We start from the raw sequence: 16,409 nt of genomic DNA, 5'->3' as shown, positions 1-16,409 counted from the left end.
ACTGTGCTTTTGAAACAAGCCGTCAGGATTTCTGTACATTTGTGATGTCACAAATCTACAATATTTAGACAATTTGACAGTTTTAAACGTAAACATTCTAAATGTGTCCCAGTTTATTTCCAGTTGCAGTGTATGTGAATGACCTCAGCTGACAGGAAGTAAACATGGACCCAAGCTGTTTCCTAGCAACACAATTCCGTTGCCATTCCGTTGAGATGCGCTAAAACGGAGCGTTTCTAATAGAGGGCGAATACAGGTATATTCAGACAGACAGTATGAGAAAAATAATGTGTTGTTTGAACATTAAAGCATGTAAACATGTTCTAGTAGAAACCCATAATACAAGTATGAACCTGGATATAAGCATATGTCCCCTTTAAATAATTGGAACCTGTTACAAAGCCTCACTAGCATCATTGATCATCTACGCTCTAGACCTCTCACCATTCACATCTATAATTTAAAATATGAATATATTGGCCAATATGAATGCTGTGATGGATAGTCAGTCTACTGTGGCTAGTGGTAGCCAAATTAATAAGATGTCAATGCCAATGTTATTGTATCTGTACACTCTGCTGTACTGCATGTTTCATCTTTCATTTGTATCATGTCTTTATGTCCGCCTACACAGTTGATGTGGTCCAGGACTAATGTCAGCAACACAGGTTGCAGTTATGTGGGATCATGTGTGGCATTTCTTTTCCTTCCTTTTTTTCACCAAGGTGGTCAATCTCCAATTTATAATTTGATTGACTATTGCACTTTGTTGTGAATGCCGTTTGACAATATACCAGATGATAACAAACACACAGGTCACAGTTTTCAGACTAACAGATTTTTTAATTTTAACCTCATCATTAGAAATAAAGACAGACAGCATTATGAAACTCCAACAAATGTTCAAGATGTGAAGGCTCATATTTATCACAGCAATGGAAATCTACTTAATGTAATGCGCCTATTGGCAAAAACAAACAATGTTCACGATGCAGCTTGATAAAAAGTTCTTAAACTTAATTTCACAAAAGGTTTTATATAACTAAAATATATAAGTATAACCATTTTTTTTTTTTAAACTGTGAAGGTCCATATCTGATACAGGTGTGATATTTAAGCCCACAGATTAAACAATGTAGGTGATGAAGCCTACACTACTAGAATTTGATTTGCCATTGCTATACATATGCAGTAACAATGTAAACTTACACAAACACAAATACACTAAAATGCACATAGTAATACAACAAATGCTGCTGAAATAAAAAAAAATCAATTAATGTGACTAACTTTTAAAACATGCACCATGCACTAATGTAATTTACTTCTATTAACTGACTCTAAATAGCGTATAAACATGTAGCTACTTTCAGAGGGGCAAAAATTCAGTTCTTAGTCGCATGAATAGATGTTGACCAGGTTGTAGATAAACCCAGTATCTGCACTTAGGCTAAGCCATCTCAGAACTGCACCAATATCACAACACGTAAATAGCACAATGAATGGTGGTCAACTTAGCTGTAGTTGTTATGCATTTTGAAGTACCTGGAATGAGAATGAGGGCATTCAACCATTCACATTGAAATCTACTCATTGGCTATTATGGATGGTAAGCTTTATTATAGCCTTATTCTTACTACCGAAACACCTCACGTACACAGAGGGCTGACTTTTGCCTTTGATATTACCAATGAGATGTGATGTTTCATTTTCAGCGATTCCAATGGCACTTAGGCTATCCTATCCACTACACGTCAGACAGCTCTCACCTGGCTCTATGGGACATGGATTAGTATGCATATCGTGCCCGCTCAGCGCCGGGGTGATCATAGGAAGAACTTCTTGGGGGAGCCGGCATCGGAGAAAGGCGCGAACGCTCATATGCGTATCCATCTGCCTCGACAGGGACTCTCCGAATCGGACTCCGGTCTCGTGCGTAGTAGGAGGAGACTGGGGCTGGTGGAGGAGGGAGGGGAGGGCACTCGTATGGGTCGTGGCTAGAGGGGGGCAGACGTTCCCTCATTAAAGCTGAAGAGGAGGATGTTGATGGAGCAGGCAAGGGGACAGCGCAACGTTCATCGTAATAACTGCCTCCGTAGGCATTGGCCCTGAACTTCTCGTAGTAGTCCACGACCCCGTACGGATCCCTTTCCTCATAAGGCGACCGTCGCATCGGGTAGGCTGGTACCGCGCCATAGAGTGAGCCGTTGCTCCTGTATGCCGCCTCGCTGCCATACATCGGAGGCATGCTATGTTCAGCAACGGCGCTAATGCCGTAACCTGGGTGTGGCCCGTATCTCATTGCACTCTCATAGCCTGAACCCCGTCTGTACCCTGCCATGCTGCTGCTGTGACCAGAACCCCGGGAAAAACCATGTACAGGAGCATAGCCGCCACCATAATCTGGATCGCCACTGAAGTCCGGATGATAACCCCTGTTGCGAGCATGCCCGCCAAATCTCGAGTCATCGTATCCATCAGACGTTGGCTCTGAGCCGTTTCTGTGGTAGCCATTTTGGTCTAGAGGGCATTCTTTGGACCAGTGGCCTTCCTGCCCGCAACGATAACAACCCGATCTGTCTCCCATTCCCGGCGCAGTACGCAGGCGGCTAGTCGAAAGCTTCACGCTCATCAGTTTGCCTTAAAAAGAAAAGACTCAATAAGGACTTGTGCCTGCAGTTATTCTAAATAACATAATTGACATTTCCTGTCTGGCATACAAAGGTCTCCTAAACAATCAGTCTGGTAAAAAGCTGCATTATATGAAAGAATAACAATAAGACATGGCTTATGATTTAAGCATTAAAGAATAGTTATTAAAGCTGAAATCCGTAACTCTCCACACATTCTTACCCACCTGCAGAGGCAAAAGGGAACTCAAACAATGTCCATGCTACAGCGAAGATGTCAGAGTTGTAATGGAAGACGAGAGCTAAAACAAGTCAGTTTGACAGCTTAAATTATTCTTTCTATGTCCGTGCAGCTACGAGGGTCCGCGTGACGAAGATTTCAACATATGCCCATGTTGCCGAGGGTTAGCACAGACAATGTAAGTACAGCCCAATATGTATGACCCTGCGGGCAAACGTGTGAACATACCGGAGTGTAGAAAGCAAATGACGTGTAAACCGGACCGCGTGCGCATCTGTTTCTGTGATTATCCTTCCCTTAATGGGCCTACGCAGTGGAGTTTGATTTATAAAATACATATATGGCTATGGATATTCATTACGTTCAGTGCTAAACTGACTTTACTTGCATCAACAACCATAACAGGTGTGACCTGACAAGTCGATCATAAATTGCAGTAGGTGCCCATTTGTGTTTTACAAGAATCCACCATACAAATGGCTATTACCAACGACATTACGGATACCAGCTTTAAAATAAAGGCTACCCTACTTTCTTCAGCTTACCATTCTCCTTCCATCTTTCTCTTTTGACTTACCTGTGGCGTGTCCATCACTTACCCGTCAATTCACAAGAACAGAATTAAATATTCTTGATACTACATCTTTCATATATATAAGGTCTACTCCCCATTAATCCCAGCCCAAGAGTTCACCTTTAAAAGCCGTGTTGTCTAACTGATTAATGACCTCCATGGCATCCTCCATTCGATCCATGTGAACAAAAGCATAGTTTTTTACTATGTCACACTCCACCACGGAGCCATACTCTTCAAACTTGGCCCTCAGCTCCTGGTTGGTGCAGGCAATGTTGCCGACGTGTAGTTTAGTGGATCCTTTAGTCTTGCCGCGGCTCAATTCTACATTCATAGGCTGGCCATTTAGCTCATAGTGGTGGAGATTGCTGATGGCTTCTTCCGCCTCAGACTTGCTATCCATGTGCACAAAGCCAAAGTTCTTGACAATGGAGCATTCTCCAATCTTGCCATATTGGGAGAAGAGAGAGCGTAGTTCCTCTGATGTAGTGTCTGGTGACAAGTTCCCAATGAATATTTTCACCATTGTGGAGCTTCCACGTCACTAAGGGAGGAGAAGAAGTCAACATTATTGGTACCACAATTCTACGTTGTTTCCACAATTCCAGTTGAATTAAACTAAATCCAAATGACCATTATTCGGAAATGATGATGTTTGGAAATGTGAAACTTGATTTCACAAGGCTTCCCTGCAACTGGCATTGAACTATAAAAAGAGAAAAAGTCCAGAGTGCTCGGAAGTTCAAATCAGTGTGATGAAGGTGCTCTTTGGTGGGGTACACAAAGGTTCAACAAAGGGGGAGTCCCAAGGCACTCTTCTGGCAAAAAATAAAAATTATTCAATTGGCTATGTCATGATGAAATGCTAAAAACAATGCTTGTACATGTAAGATAGGGTACCAACCCACGCGTAGCGGCACAAACAGCCTTCTTCAGGGCGTGTGTTGTTACCCTATCTTATATGTACCTGCATTGTTTTAAGCATTTCATCATCTGCTAACAATGAATAAATAGATATGAATAAATTTATTTATTTATTTAAAAAGGATCCCTATTAGCTGATACCAATGGCACCAGCTAGTCTTCCTGGGGTCCGAAATCATGTACATTAATTTATCACATACATACTATATACAACATCACATTTGTGTTACACCAATAACACTCAAATTTTCAAACATATATAAATTTCAAATTTCAAATTCATACACAAATCTTCCACAATTTTTGTTTAGCCTCAAGGCCCATCATCAGGGAAAAGGAACAAAGAAAACAATACATGACCAACACTGGACTATCGATCAGCTGTTTAAGTAATGTATTCGTAGATGGTATTTGAATGTGGATTTGTTAGAGGATTGATGGATGTGAAGAGGGCTGCTATTCCATGAATGAATGAATAGATAGATAACTCAACAGGGAAAATATCCAGATTCATCATGACAGATTTTGAGGTACAGTTGTTTAACACAACTTTGACACAAAACCACCTCTGAATTTCAGCTTCTGAAATCTTTACTTGCAGTAATAATAGACAATTCAACTTCAGGGTTACTATCTGAGTAGTTTTAACACAGGGCAGTAGCATACATGTATACATGTACTATGCTATCAAAGCAAAAGCCCAAGTTGGTTATATATTATGCACATGCATTGTGGCTGATAATGTTTAATGATACTAAAAACAAAGAGCACAAAGTCTAACCTACAGGGCACAATGTGATAGTCTGCAGTTTCCATTACAATGCATGTATGAAATGTGCAATTTTCTCTGTTGTTTCATATAATTTCATAAACTTTCCTCAAAGAAATGAAGGATGCATGTTACTTAGTATGGTCTGCAGAAACACATAGGACTTATTTGCATCATCTTTAACTAGTATCGATAGGCCTACCTCACCAACAACTATGAAACTACTCTACAAAGAGACACAACATGGTGGCTCTGCAGATTAACAATACTTAGCAGCAAACCAACTTAGCTTTAGCCAAGTTAACCTACTTATCAACACGTTGTCTTACAGTGAACAATTAATTTAACGTTATAGCTTTGACATTGTGTTGAATTTGAGTCGATATCAGTTATTTATAACATCATTCTTCTCGCTTTTAGGCCTCAGCTAAACACGCTGCTAGTTAGCTTAGCATAACCCATACAAACACTCTACTTGTTAAAGGCCTTATTTTGATAACAAAGATACCTTTAAGTTTGTTTCTGTAGTGTAATATTTGATTATTACCTTTTTTAAAAGCTGTAGTGTGTGTGTGTCTCGTTCCTCAGAGAATGAAATGACGACCTCCCGTTTAACAGACTGACATTAGCAGCAAACAACCATGGTGGCAAGGACAGAGATGCTAACACGGTTAGCAACTGTAGGGAGGGATCATCATCTTCTTTACTTCATCTTTGGTGTTTATTGGTGGATGGCAAAACCATCTTAAAGGTGCATTACTGCCACCATCTGGATGTATAAAATAAATAAATAAATAAAATACTAACACCAAAATATCTGCTGCTGTTGGAATTATAATTATTAGTCTTTAAAGCAAAACTTTGCTTTTTTTTTTTCCTTAAAGGTCCCATATTGTAAAAAAGTAAGATTGTCATGTCTTTTATATTATAAAGCAGGTTTAAGTCCTATATAATACTGTTTAACTATCAAAACGCTCAATATACGGAGAAATACACACAGCCCCGTATTCAGAAAATTGTGCGTTTGAAACAAGCCGTTAGGATTTCTGTCCATTTGTGATGTCACAAAGATACAATATTTAGACCATTACACGGTTTTAAACTTAAACATTCTAAATGTGTCCCAGTTTATTTCCTGGTTGCAGTGTATGTTAATGACATCAGCTGACAGGAAATCAACATGGACCCAAACTGTTGCCAGGCAACGCAATTCTGTTGCAATTCCGTTGAAATGCGCTAAAACTGAGCTTTTCAGACAGAGGGTAAATACAGGTATATTCAAGCAGATAGTACGATGAAAATAAAGTTTTTTTTTAACATTACAGCGTGTAAACATGTTCTAGTAGAAACACGAAATACAAGTATGAACCTGAAAATGAGCATATGGGACCTTTAAACATGTACATATCATGTCAATGCCAATATAAATCCTACACGCTATACATACAGATATACAGCCCATTTATATTCATCAGTTCATTCATTCAGTATTTATTCATCGCACTATCTGTATTGTATACACTTAAAGAATACTTGACTTGCACTTAGTCATTTTTATTTTATTGTGGTAATTGATGCTTTATATATATATTTATATACACACCTATTTATTTCACTACTTGTGTACATAACAGTCCTGTCCACTCCTCACCTTTATTTGTCCAGCTTTGTTGTCCTTGTCCTCTAGACGTTATTTCTATTTCTGTGTAAGTACACTTAGAGATGCATAAAAGCCGGAGTCAAAATTCCTTGTATGTATGTACGAATAAAACCTCTTCTGGATTCTGAAATCAAGTTTATTAGTGTAGAGTAAGGCAATATGATGATGCTATAAAGCAATATAAATTATTCTGTCAGACTTTGCCACACCATGGTCTGATAGTAATATTCCAAATAGTTGTTGGACAAATAGAACTGTTTAATGGCAATATTGTGACTTTTGCATTATTGTATGCAGATGCAGATTTTGGTCACTATTGATTTTCCCAAAAAAATATGTACTCTGTGACTTCCAATAAACACTAGCTAAGGGGAAAACTAACTGATGATATTGAGTTTAATATACTTACAAAGTTCTAAACCATGATTAAAACACTTAATTGCTCTACTGCATCCACAACCAGACACCATTAAACTGGGTTTCAAACAAAGAACTGGAAAATGTCAGTTTCACCAACTTAATTTTGGCTTTATTAAAAATCATATTCAGTTTAGATTTTTAATGTATGCTGGTACTTTTACAGCTAGTATGAAAAATACAAACTTCAAATCCAACTATATGCAAAACAAACAAAGGCACCTTCAAGTAAAACACAAGTGCCACATGACTTCTACAGCCTAAGCCCTGAGTCCTGCCTCACATTTCTGGATCTGCTTATGCTGCATTATATGATACAGTGAACATCCAGCCCACACTAAGACTCAAGAGGTGACGGGTTATTGTCTGTTAGCTGTGGGCAACGTATCCAACGTTAACAATGGGAAGAAAACAGTCAAGATGTTACTTAGTTGCACAGTGCATGCCAGCAGACACTCCTGTTGTGGTGACGCTTTTATTTCAAGAATTTTGACTTTAGATTCGCAGACACCTTATTTAGTGTTATAAAATATCAATTTTAGATTTTGTAGACAGACAATAAAATCAGAAAAAAATGAGGCTGGAATGTTTGAGATTATTTGTTTTCCATAGATACTAACTCAAAGTATGATTCTGTGTCGTAACAGAACGCTCGGCCAGGTCAGTTGCATGGATATGGATTCATTTCTCTTACTGTCTCCTGCGGTGTGAATCACTGAGTCCATTCATGTGCTACAGACGGCAAAGAGTGCTGGTTTACTTTCCCACCCACCACTAGACCGTTGACTGAGTGTTTCACCGTTTCAAGCATAAAGAACGCAACTTCTTCCGTGACGACTTCTGGTTTTAGCTGTAACAAAACATACCTGAAGAGTCGCAGACCTTCACAGCACATTGATCGACACCAATGATCATTTTTGAAAAAAAAAACCTTTATATTTTTCCACATCCATATAACTGACTCAGATCATGTCAGAAGTTGTGTCTAGGAACAAGATAAGATTCATCTGCACTACAAGCAACTGATGCAGCATGGGTTAACCCTCATTCCATTCAAAACAGGGAGGTACACTTTTAGATAGTGAAGAAACAAGAAAACCTCTTCTAAATGTCAAACAGAAGCCAAAACAATTAACATTTGCTGAATTTAACAAATTTTTTCATCCGAGGAAGAAACACAGGTAAGAAAAAAACAAAAAAAGGCTAAAAACTGAGCTGGAAACCTGCAGAGCAAGTGAGTAAACTATTGTTTTATACATCATAAATGTCAAACAGTGCCATTTGCTAATAATTCTTATTGATAACAGGTTACGTGAATGCGATTGAAAGGACGATGCATCTGCAGGCAACTGGCATCTCAGGTGCCTGGAAGATTCCGACACAATTTCCAATCTTAATTTCCGCATCTCACGCAGACCGATGGAATCACGTAGCTTGAAGAAATGACGGCAAAGAAAAAGTCCGGTAGTTCACAAACAGACCTAGAAAGAGAGCAAATTCCCTTTTTCAGAAACAGGGTTTGAACCCCCATTATCCGCAGCACTGACCAGTAATGTTTTCACAGTAAAAATGTCCCACTGTTCAGAGAACTAATAAACTCAGGCATACATTGTTTACTATGTTGCTCACCTTGGCACCATGGCTTTAGTAAGGCGCATAGCGCGGCGCATAATGATCCTTGGCCCGTGGAGGAGCGTAGGAGCTCCTGGAGCCCGACACCGGTGACAGCCGTGTTCGCTCGTAGCCCGCCGCGGAGACTGGCACACGTCTGATCGGGCTGCGGTCTCGAGCATAGTATGCGGCAGCTGCGGCGGCTGAAGATGGAGGCAGTGACCGACGGTCATATGGATCTACACTGGAGGACAGCTTTGAGAGGGAGGAAGGGGGAGGTGGGGGAGGAGGGAGATAGGACATGCGACGATCCTCGAAGTAGCTTGAGCCATAAGGGCGAGCTCTGTACTTCTCATAATAGTCAACACTGCTGTAGAGACGGTCACGATCATAAGCAGATGACCTCTCAGCATAGCCTGCTGCTCTGCTGGCGTACCTTTCCCCCAGCTCAGGGCTGTAGCCGCTAAGCCTACGAGGGGGAGGCGGCAACCCACCTACGTAACTCGCCCGACTATACGCAGAGCCACCCATGTAATCATCATCTGGAGGTGAGGCCATCTCGTAGCTGCCCCTGCCATAACCCGGGGGACCGCGTGGGGGGCCCCGGCCGCTGCGACCTCTGCCGTCACCGTGGCTACCGTTCCGACTGACTGGACAATCTTTCGACCAGTGACCATGTTTCCCGCAGACATAGCAGCCGGTATGATCTCCCATTCCCGGGGCGGTGCGCAGCCGACTGGTGGACAGTTGCACGCTCATCAGCTTGCCTTGTAAGGAGAGAGAAGACACGCATGAGACCGTGGAGTTCTGACACGAAAAAAGGCTCTTACCGACTATAAAATACGTTAAATGCACTTGTCCGACAATCACTGAGCAAAGCGAAATAATCTGCCGCGCCAAGTGCAGGAAAATTTGTGCCTGTTCACCAGTTACACTGCCACTGGTTTTTACAAGAGATATTACTTTCAGTCCATCTGGTCAAATAATGTGGAAATAAAGCCAGTGGATTTTACTTGTCATGAGAGCTCTACAGCAACAGAACAGAATCCAAATTCGTATCTATAGACAGCAAAGACAACTAGCTCTTCCCTGCCAAAAAGTTCACCTTTGTAGGCCGTGTTGTCCAGCTTACTGATGGCATCCATGGCATCCTCCATTCGCTCCATGTGAATGAAGGCGTAGTCCTTCACTATGTCACACTCCACCACCGTGCCAAACTCTGCAAACTTAGCCCGCAGAACATCAGGGGTGACCCCTTCGCCGAGGTTGCTGACATGCAATTTGGTGGTGGACTTGGGCCTCCCTTTGCTCATCTCGACATTCATGCGCCAGCCATTCAACTGGTGCTGGTGGAGGTTTTGAATGGCCTCCTCAGCTTCAGAAGTGTTGGTCATGTGTACAAAACCATAATTTTTGACAATGTCACATTCTGAGACGTTACCATACTTCTCGAAGAGTTCACGCAGCTCCTCAGGTGCTGTATTGCAGGCAAGGTTACCAATAAAAATCTTCACCATGATGGAAGTTCTGTGTAGCCTAGAAGAAAGAAAAAATGAAAATTATTACTGTTACAGTATAACCACAACCAATATTTAATGATAGGGATGAAAGGGTCATCTGCATTGACTGTCAGTTAACAATTAAGTGGTGTAATTAATAAATACATTCAGTTGTCAGTTTATTAGGAATGCCTAGCTAAACTACTTCGGGATGCACCGATCCAACTTTTTCAGTCCTGATACCAATAGCGATACCCGGTACCAAATACTGATCCAATACCAGTGTGTAATTAATAAGCTGTATGCCTCACTGTGTGGAAGTGACTGGGATTGTTCTTTTATGTTTAAGGCAACAACAGGCTGGATTTAAACATTGCTTTCTTAACTTTGTAAAACAAAATATAACAAAAAAATATATAGATATAAATTTACTGAATTATTTATATATATATATATATATATATTTAAATATATATATATATATATATATTTATTTATTTTTTATAAATCGTACACCAGTAACTTGGTTAAATTTTTTTTAATGCAGTAACAATAACTTAAACGGGAATTTAAATTCCAGTATATAATGCATATATTATATAAAGATAGAACTGAATTAAATATATCGGCCCCATTTCTGATTCTTTTAAACAGTCCCTTTAAAAAAAAAATTTAAAAAAAATGAAACCAATACAATATACTGAGTATTACTATTTTTGTTTTGCATGTGTATGATGTGTTTACTGAAGGGGGATGTTATGGATGAGAATGCATCAGTATAATAAAATAAAATGAAGCCAAACAAAATCCAGTTCTTCCTTAACTGTTTTCTACTGTGTTTTCTTGCCTGCTAGTGTTGCTGCATGCTGCTCTCTTTCCACAGACAGACTCAATACTAAGAGCATTTCCCTCCACACGAAAGTGAAAATGAAAGTTTGTTAATGTGGAAAAAGTACTGTATTTGGTGGCAGTGGTGATTGACTGCTCTGACAAACCATGTCTGCAAACCATATGGATTCACTAAACTCAGACAGTAACTATGTCCAGAAATCTTTAGGCAGCAGCTCTCTCCTATTTTAACCTTTATCCATATCATAAACATCTTTAGTTACTATCTATCTAACATAATGTATAATGTATAATGTATAATGATCAACAACCTACTAATGTAACGTAAACCAGTCAAGCAATTCAAGAGACTCACCTAGCAACTTTCATTGTTGACTAGCTCTGCAGGTTCATACATGTTTACTTTATGATACGAATTTAACACAAGTTACCTCTCTAATCAAGTAGTTTTAAAACAGTGGCACGTTGGCTTGAATTCAATCTACTTATACTCTATACTTAGAGCATTTCGCTCCACATAAGAGCGAAAATAAAAGCTTGTGCATGTGGAAAAAGTATTTGGTGGCAGTGGTGATTGACTGCTCTGACAAAACCATGTCAGCAAACCATATGGTTTCTCATGGGTGGTATCTCAAGTTATAATTTTTAGGGATCAGCACTTTCTTATTTTGACGTTTATCCATATCATAACCATCTTGAATTTCACTCAGGATCAATAAAGTTACATGTATCTATCTAGCATGAATGTCAGCTCATCAACAGCCTACTAAACTGAGGGAAAAAAGTGTATGAAAGAGTGTAACAGATACTATTCAAGCGAAAATGAAAGTTTGTGAATGTGGAAAAAGTATTTGGTGGCAGTGGTGATTGACTGCTCTGACAAACCATATGGTTTCACTAAACTTAATCTTTAGGGAGCAGCACTCTCACATTTTAACGTTTATCCATATCATAACCGTCTTGAATTTCACTCATGATCAATAAAGTTACTATCTATCTATCTAACATTAATGTAAGCTGATCAACAGCCTACTAAACTGAGGAAAAAAAATGTATGAAAGAGTGTAACGGATACCATTCAAGCGAAAATGAAAGTTTGTGAATGTGGAAAAAGTATGTGGTGGCAGTGGTGATTGACTGCTCTGACAAAACCATGTCTGCAAACCATATGGTTTCTCATGGGTGGTATCTCAAGTTATCATTTTTAGGGATCAGCACTTTCTTATTTTGACGTTTATCCATATCATAACCATCTTGAATTTCACTCAGGATCAATAAAATTACATGTATCTATCTAGCATGAATGTAAGCTCATCAACAGCCTACTAAACTGAGGAAAAAAAGTGTATGAAAGAGTGTAACAGATACTATTCAAGCGAAAATTAAAGTTTGTGAATGTGGAAAAAGTATTTGGTGGCAGTGGTGATTGACTGCTCTGACAAAACCATATGGTTTCACTAAATGTAATCTTTAGGGAGCAGCACTCTCACATTTTAACGTTTATCCATATCATAACCGTCTTGAATTTCACTCAGGATCAATAAAGTTACATCTATCTATCTAGCATGAATGTAAGCTGATCAACAACCTACTAAACTGAGAGAAACGTGTATGAAAGAGTGTAACGTAAACCAATCAAGCAATACAAGAGACGCACCTAGCAGCTTTCATTGTTGACTAGCTCTGCAGGTTAACTTATGATATGATTTTAACACAAATTACCTCTTTATCAAGTAGTTTTACAACCACTGGCACGTTGTTTTCCATATCATCTACTCGCACTAACGTAGATAAACATGTAAACACAGATAACGTCAGCTCACACGTCGTACTAGGCTTACGTTAGGCTTATCTGTGTTAGCTATCTGTATGTTTTGTGTGTTGCGTTACTCACAGAGTAGCTAGCTCGACTTTATCTATCTATAAAACACAGTAGTAATGTTGTTTAGTGCGCAATGCTTTCAGTTTCGTCCATATGTTTCTGTAATGGCGTATGAACACAGAAATGCTAGCATGTTAGCTTAGCTTAGCTAGCATCATACTAGCTAACGCACCGTCTGTTTACGTTCATTCAGCGTCTTTATCCTTCTCAGAGAACAACTATAACAACAATTACGCTTCAACAACTTCTTATAAAGTGTTTAACGTCACTGTTTTAACCTTTAAATGTGTAACTCACCGGTTAGACTGTGTAGGCCTCGACACCAATGAATGAACAGTGAAATGGCTGCTGCGCTGCTGCTGCACCCAACTCGCTCTGTCTGCGGGTCAACAAGCAACAACAAGACACGCCCCCTCCACACTGTCAATGAGGTTTAGGCACCATAACTTTAAAGTTTCACAAATATTTTGTTAGATTTAGACACAAAACTACTTGGTTATGATCACCCACAAAGATTATTTGGTTAGGTTTATGAAAATATCATGGTTTGAGGGTTAAAAGAAGTATTTAAATCCCGGATGTAATCTCAGGAGGCGTGTCGTGACGTAAAGTGGGCGTGTCGTGTAGTCTGATAGAACACTCGCTCTGGCTGCAGCCTTGATAATCCTCTGCTTCCATATCCTAGTCCATTACTGCCACCAAGAGTGTGGAATATGTACTGTAATCATACAAGCATGCATAGTACATTGTACTACATACTACACAATACAATACTGTTAATTTATTTATCACTGTTTATTTATTTATTGGTTACTTAAAGGGACTATTTGTAACTTTCAGAAATGCTTCTTAACAGCGACACCTGTGGCCGTGAAATCAACGAAAGTCAGCGCCGGGCTCGCGCTTGCTCGCTCTAAATATACCTGAACGAGCGTCGCTCAAAACAGTGAGGCGACACACGTCAGCTAAAACCACAATATCACTCTATATTTCAGCTGCTTGGCAGTAATGTTAGCTGACCAGACGAAGGTCTCTCCATGAACATGATTTAGATCTGATCCTAGTGTTGGCTTTTCCTGCCTAAGTGCAGGCTGAGGCAGCGGGGCTCTGCAGCGTGTCTCCCTGCTTTCTCCGCCCGCAGCTGGAGAGAGCAGAGGAGACACCGGCACCCAGTCGGTAACGAGGGTAACAACTCTCTGAAGAGCTCCGTCGCTTCACAAGACACGGGAAAGCTCTGTTGGTCTGGAGGAACTGCAGCATTTATTTCTGCACAAACGTCCCCTGTGCATTCACTAGATATTCTCAGAGCTAAACTAACTCTTCTGCAGTGTGTAGTGAGCGAGTGAAGGAGAGCAGACAGCGGAGACGAGGCTCCAGCCACACGCGAGCGCGCATATGCGAACGCGCATGTGTGACGACCCGCTACATTTATGCGCGTACAAAGTTACAAATAGTCCCTTTAATATTTATTCTGTATTAGTCTATCTTCCTATTTTTTTCTGTAAAGAATAATGCAAATTTGTGGATTATGTATTATATATATAGATTTATATCTATATATATAATTTCCTGAAAGTAGAACCGATTTTTCCTTGTGTTCATGGCCTTGTATATACTTTTGAGTTTTACTTTTTGTTGGGTTCTTATGTACTTTACAACAAAACATATTAGACCTATAGGGTAAATATTACATTGCAAATTTACAGGGAAAAAGTGACAAAAAAAATGAAAGTGAAAAAAATACATTTTTCACAAGTGGCCCTAATCGTCCTCTTCTGTGCTATTTTCTGTGCAGAAATTAAAGTTTATTTAGATTTATTTGATGTACAATAACTTGTTTAAGAAGCACCAGTGTCACTATGAGTTTTCCACAAACATATGCTGCCATGACTGAATTCTGACATCTGACCAAACCTTTGTTGAGGCTACAAGTGAATCTTTGTTATGACAATGAAATAAAGTCTGCTTCAGATTCAAAAGGATATTAAAATCTTTATTGCGCATATTACAACCCCTCCATTCCGTAAAGGTATACTGTATCGTTATATACTTAAAATGTATACACAATAACAATAAAAACATCTTAAAAAACAAATAGCCATATGCATATTATGTCTTTCAAGTATCTCTGCAGGGAAAGGTGAGTGTTACTTACAGTACAGTTCCCTTTCCATAAATAACAAATATCATTACACACACAAAACTCTACTGTAGTGGAATTTACATTTTAGTCAAACTAGCTGAACCTTAATTGCATTCAGTTTCTATGGCACCTCAACATTGTACGTTTAGCCTATGTTAGCCTAAGTTGAATTAATATTAAAGCAGATGGAGAAGAGACAGAGTAACGGGTTATAGCAGTGTTTGGCACCGACTGACTGCAATGAAAGGACCCTTCATATTCAGAAAGGTGAACAGGTTTTCACAGGCCTGAGGCTCTCTCAACATGTAAATGCTGCTACGCTAGAGCACATTCATCATCTTCAAAACACATTAAATGTGATTTTCAGAATTACATGGTATCTTGTGTAAGTATACATTTGGGATGTAACTCGGTTGCACACTCTTTGAATTATTCAAGCTGACTATCTAAATATCACTGACATGTTGTTTCATGGGGAAAAGTGTAGAGTTGAAGCCCCGCCCTCTTTTTAAACTAGCTCTGTTTTCCACTATTAGCGCCAAAGAGTATAGAAGCAAAGAGATGAAACTCCGGTGTTTTTTTGACAACAGCTGCTGCCGCCATTTTGGACTGAAAACGCGTATTATATTTTCTAATATTTTATTGTTCAACGCAGGCCATTTCAGTAGAATATGTCAATAGTACGGCACATTGTAGGCGGATGTTTTACTGACGTCCGGTTGTCCTTTTCAGTCCAAAATGGTGTAAGCGTAGCTTTGCTTGCTGGGCGCTGATGTTGCAATGGAATGAATTATTGACTTTCACTTTTTGGTAATATACTGTACGTTCTTTGTTAGCGCTGTTAGCGTGAGTGCATCTTTGTGGCATTTATGAGAATCGTTATTCCTTTAAGGGGATATTAATGTTTATTCATGTTCACACTCAGCTCCTCCGGGGTGTCTTCCCTCATTTTGACTAAATGTTCTGGTTCCAGTAACTGACAAAGACGGCAGTAAGCAGTAAACACTGGCCCTGTTCACACCTGGCATTAACATGCGTCCTCAGTGATCCGATCACAAATGGACAGGTGTTCATACCTGGCATTAGAATGCGTCTCCACATGCGTCTTAGGTGGCCACTTGTGATGCGATCTCACTTCCCCGCTCTATATGCAAATGAACACGTAGTAAAGACACAGCTGATACAGCAGACGTTGTGACGTAATATTTGT

At 39.7% G+C, this 16,409-nt stretch overlaps 2 protein-coding genes across 5 annotated transcripts; both read right to left on the bottom strand.

The window, feature by feature from the left end:
* Nucleotides 1-819: 819 nt before the first annotated feature.
* LOC119481499 (RNA-binding protein 4.1-like) lies at nt 820-10,067 on the bottom strand. 3 transcript variants are annotated; one of them, XM_037758515.1, is made up of 3 exons: nt 9,932-10,067; nt 3,566-3,989; nt 820-2,640 (listed from the first exon to the last, which is right to left on the bottom strand). In XM_037758515.1, exons 2-3 carry the CDS (start codon nt 3,969-3,971, stop codon nt 1,790-1,792), a joined length of 1,257 nt encoding a protein of 418 aa, XP_037614443.1. In that variant the 5' UTR covers nt 3,972-3,989; nt 9,932-10,067; the 3' UTR covers nt 820-1,789. The 3 variants fall into 3 exon arrangements, with proteins under 3 accessions (XP_037614443.1, XP_037614442.1, XP_037614444.1); XM_037758514.1 differs by lacking the exon at nt 9,932-10,067 and adding an exon at nt 5,686-5,964; XM_037758516.1 differs by lacking the exon at nt 9,932-10,067 and adding an exon at nt 5,686-5,983 and having other exon boundaries at nt 2,502-3,989.
* On the bottom strand, nt 7,302-13,566 carry LOC119481500 (RNA-binding protein 4.1-like). 2 transcript variants are annotated; one of them, XM_037758517.1, is made up of 4 exons: nt 13,354-13,547; nt 9,932-10,362; nt 8,845-9,593; nt 7,302-8,696 (listed from the first exon to the last, which is right to left on the bottom strand). In XM_037758517.1, the coding sequence occupies exons 2-3, from the start codon at nt 10,341-10,343 to the stop codon at nt 8,860-8,862; spliced, it is 1,146 nt and encodes a 381-aa protein (XP_037614445.1). In that variant the 5' UTR covers nt 10,344-10,362; nt 13,354-13,547; the 3' UTR covers nt 7,302-8,696; nt 8,845-8,859. The 2 variants fall into 2 exon arrangements, with proteins under 2 accessions (XP_037614445.1, XP_037614447.1); XM_037758519.1 differs by lacking the exon at nt 8,845-9,593 and having other exon boundaries at nt 13,354-13,566.
* Nucleotides 13,567-16,409: the final 2,843 nt, after the last annotated feature.

Source organism: Sebastes umbrosus, chromosome 22, assembly GCF_015220745.1.
Source record: "Sebastes umbrosus isolate fSebUmb1 chromosome 22, fSebUmb1.pri, whole genome shotgun sequence".
Classification (NCBI taxonomy): domain Eukaryota; kingdom Metazoa; phylum Chordata; class Actinopteri; order Perciformes; family Sebastidae; genus Sebastes; species Sebastes umbrosus.
Note: the sequence above shows the minus strand (reverse complement) of the source record. Positions and strands in the feature narration are given on the sequence as shown.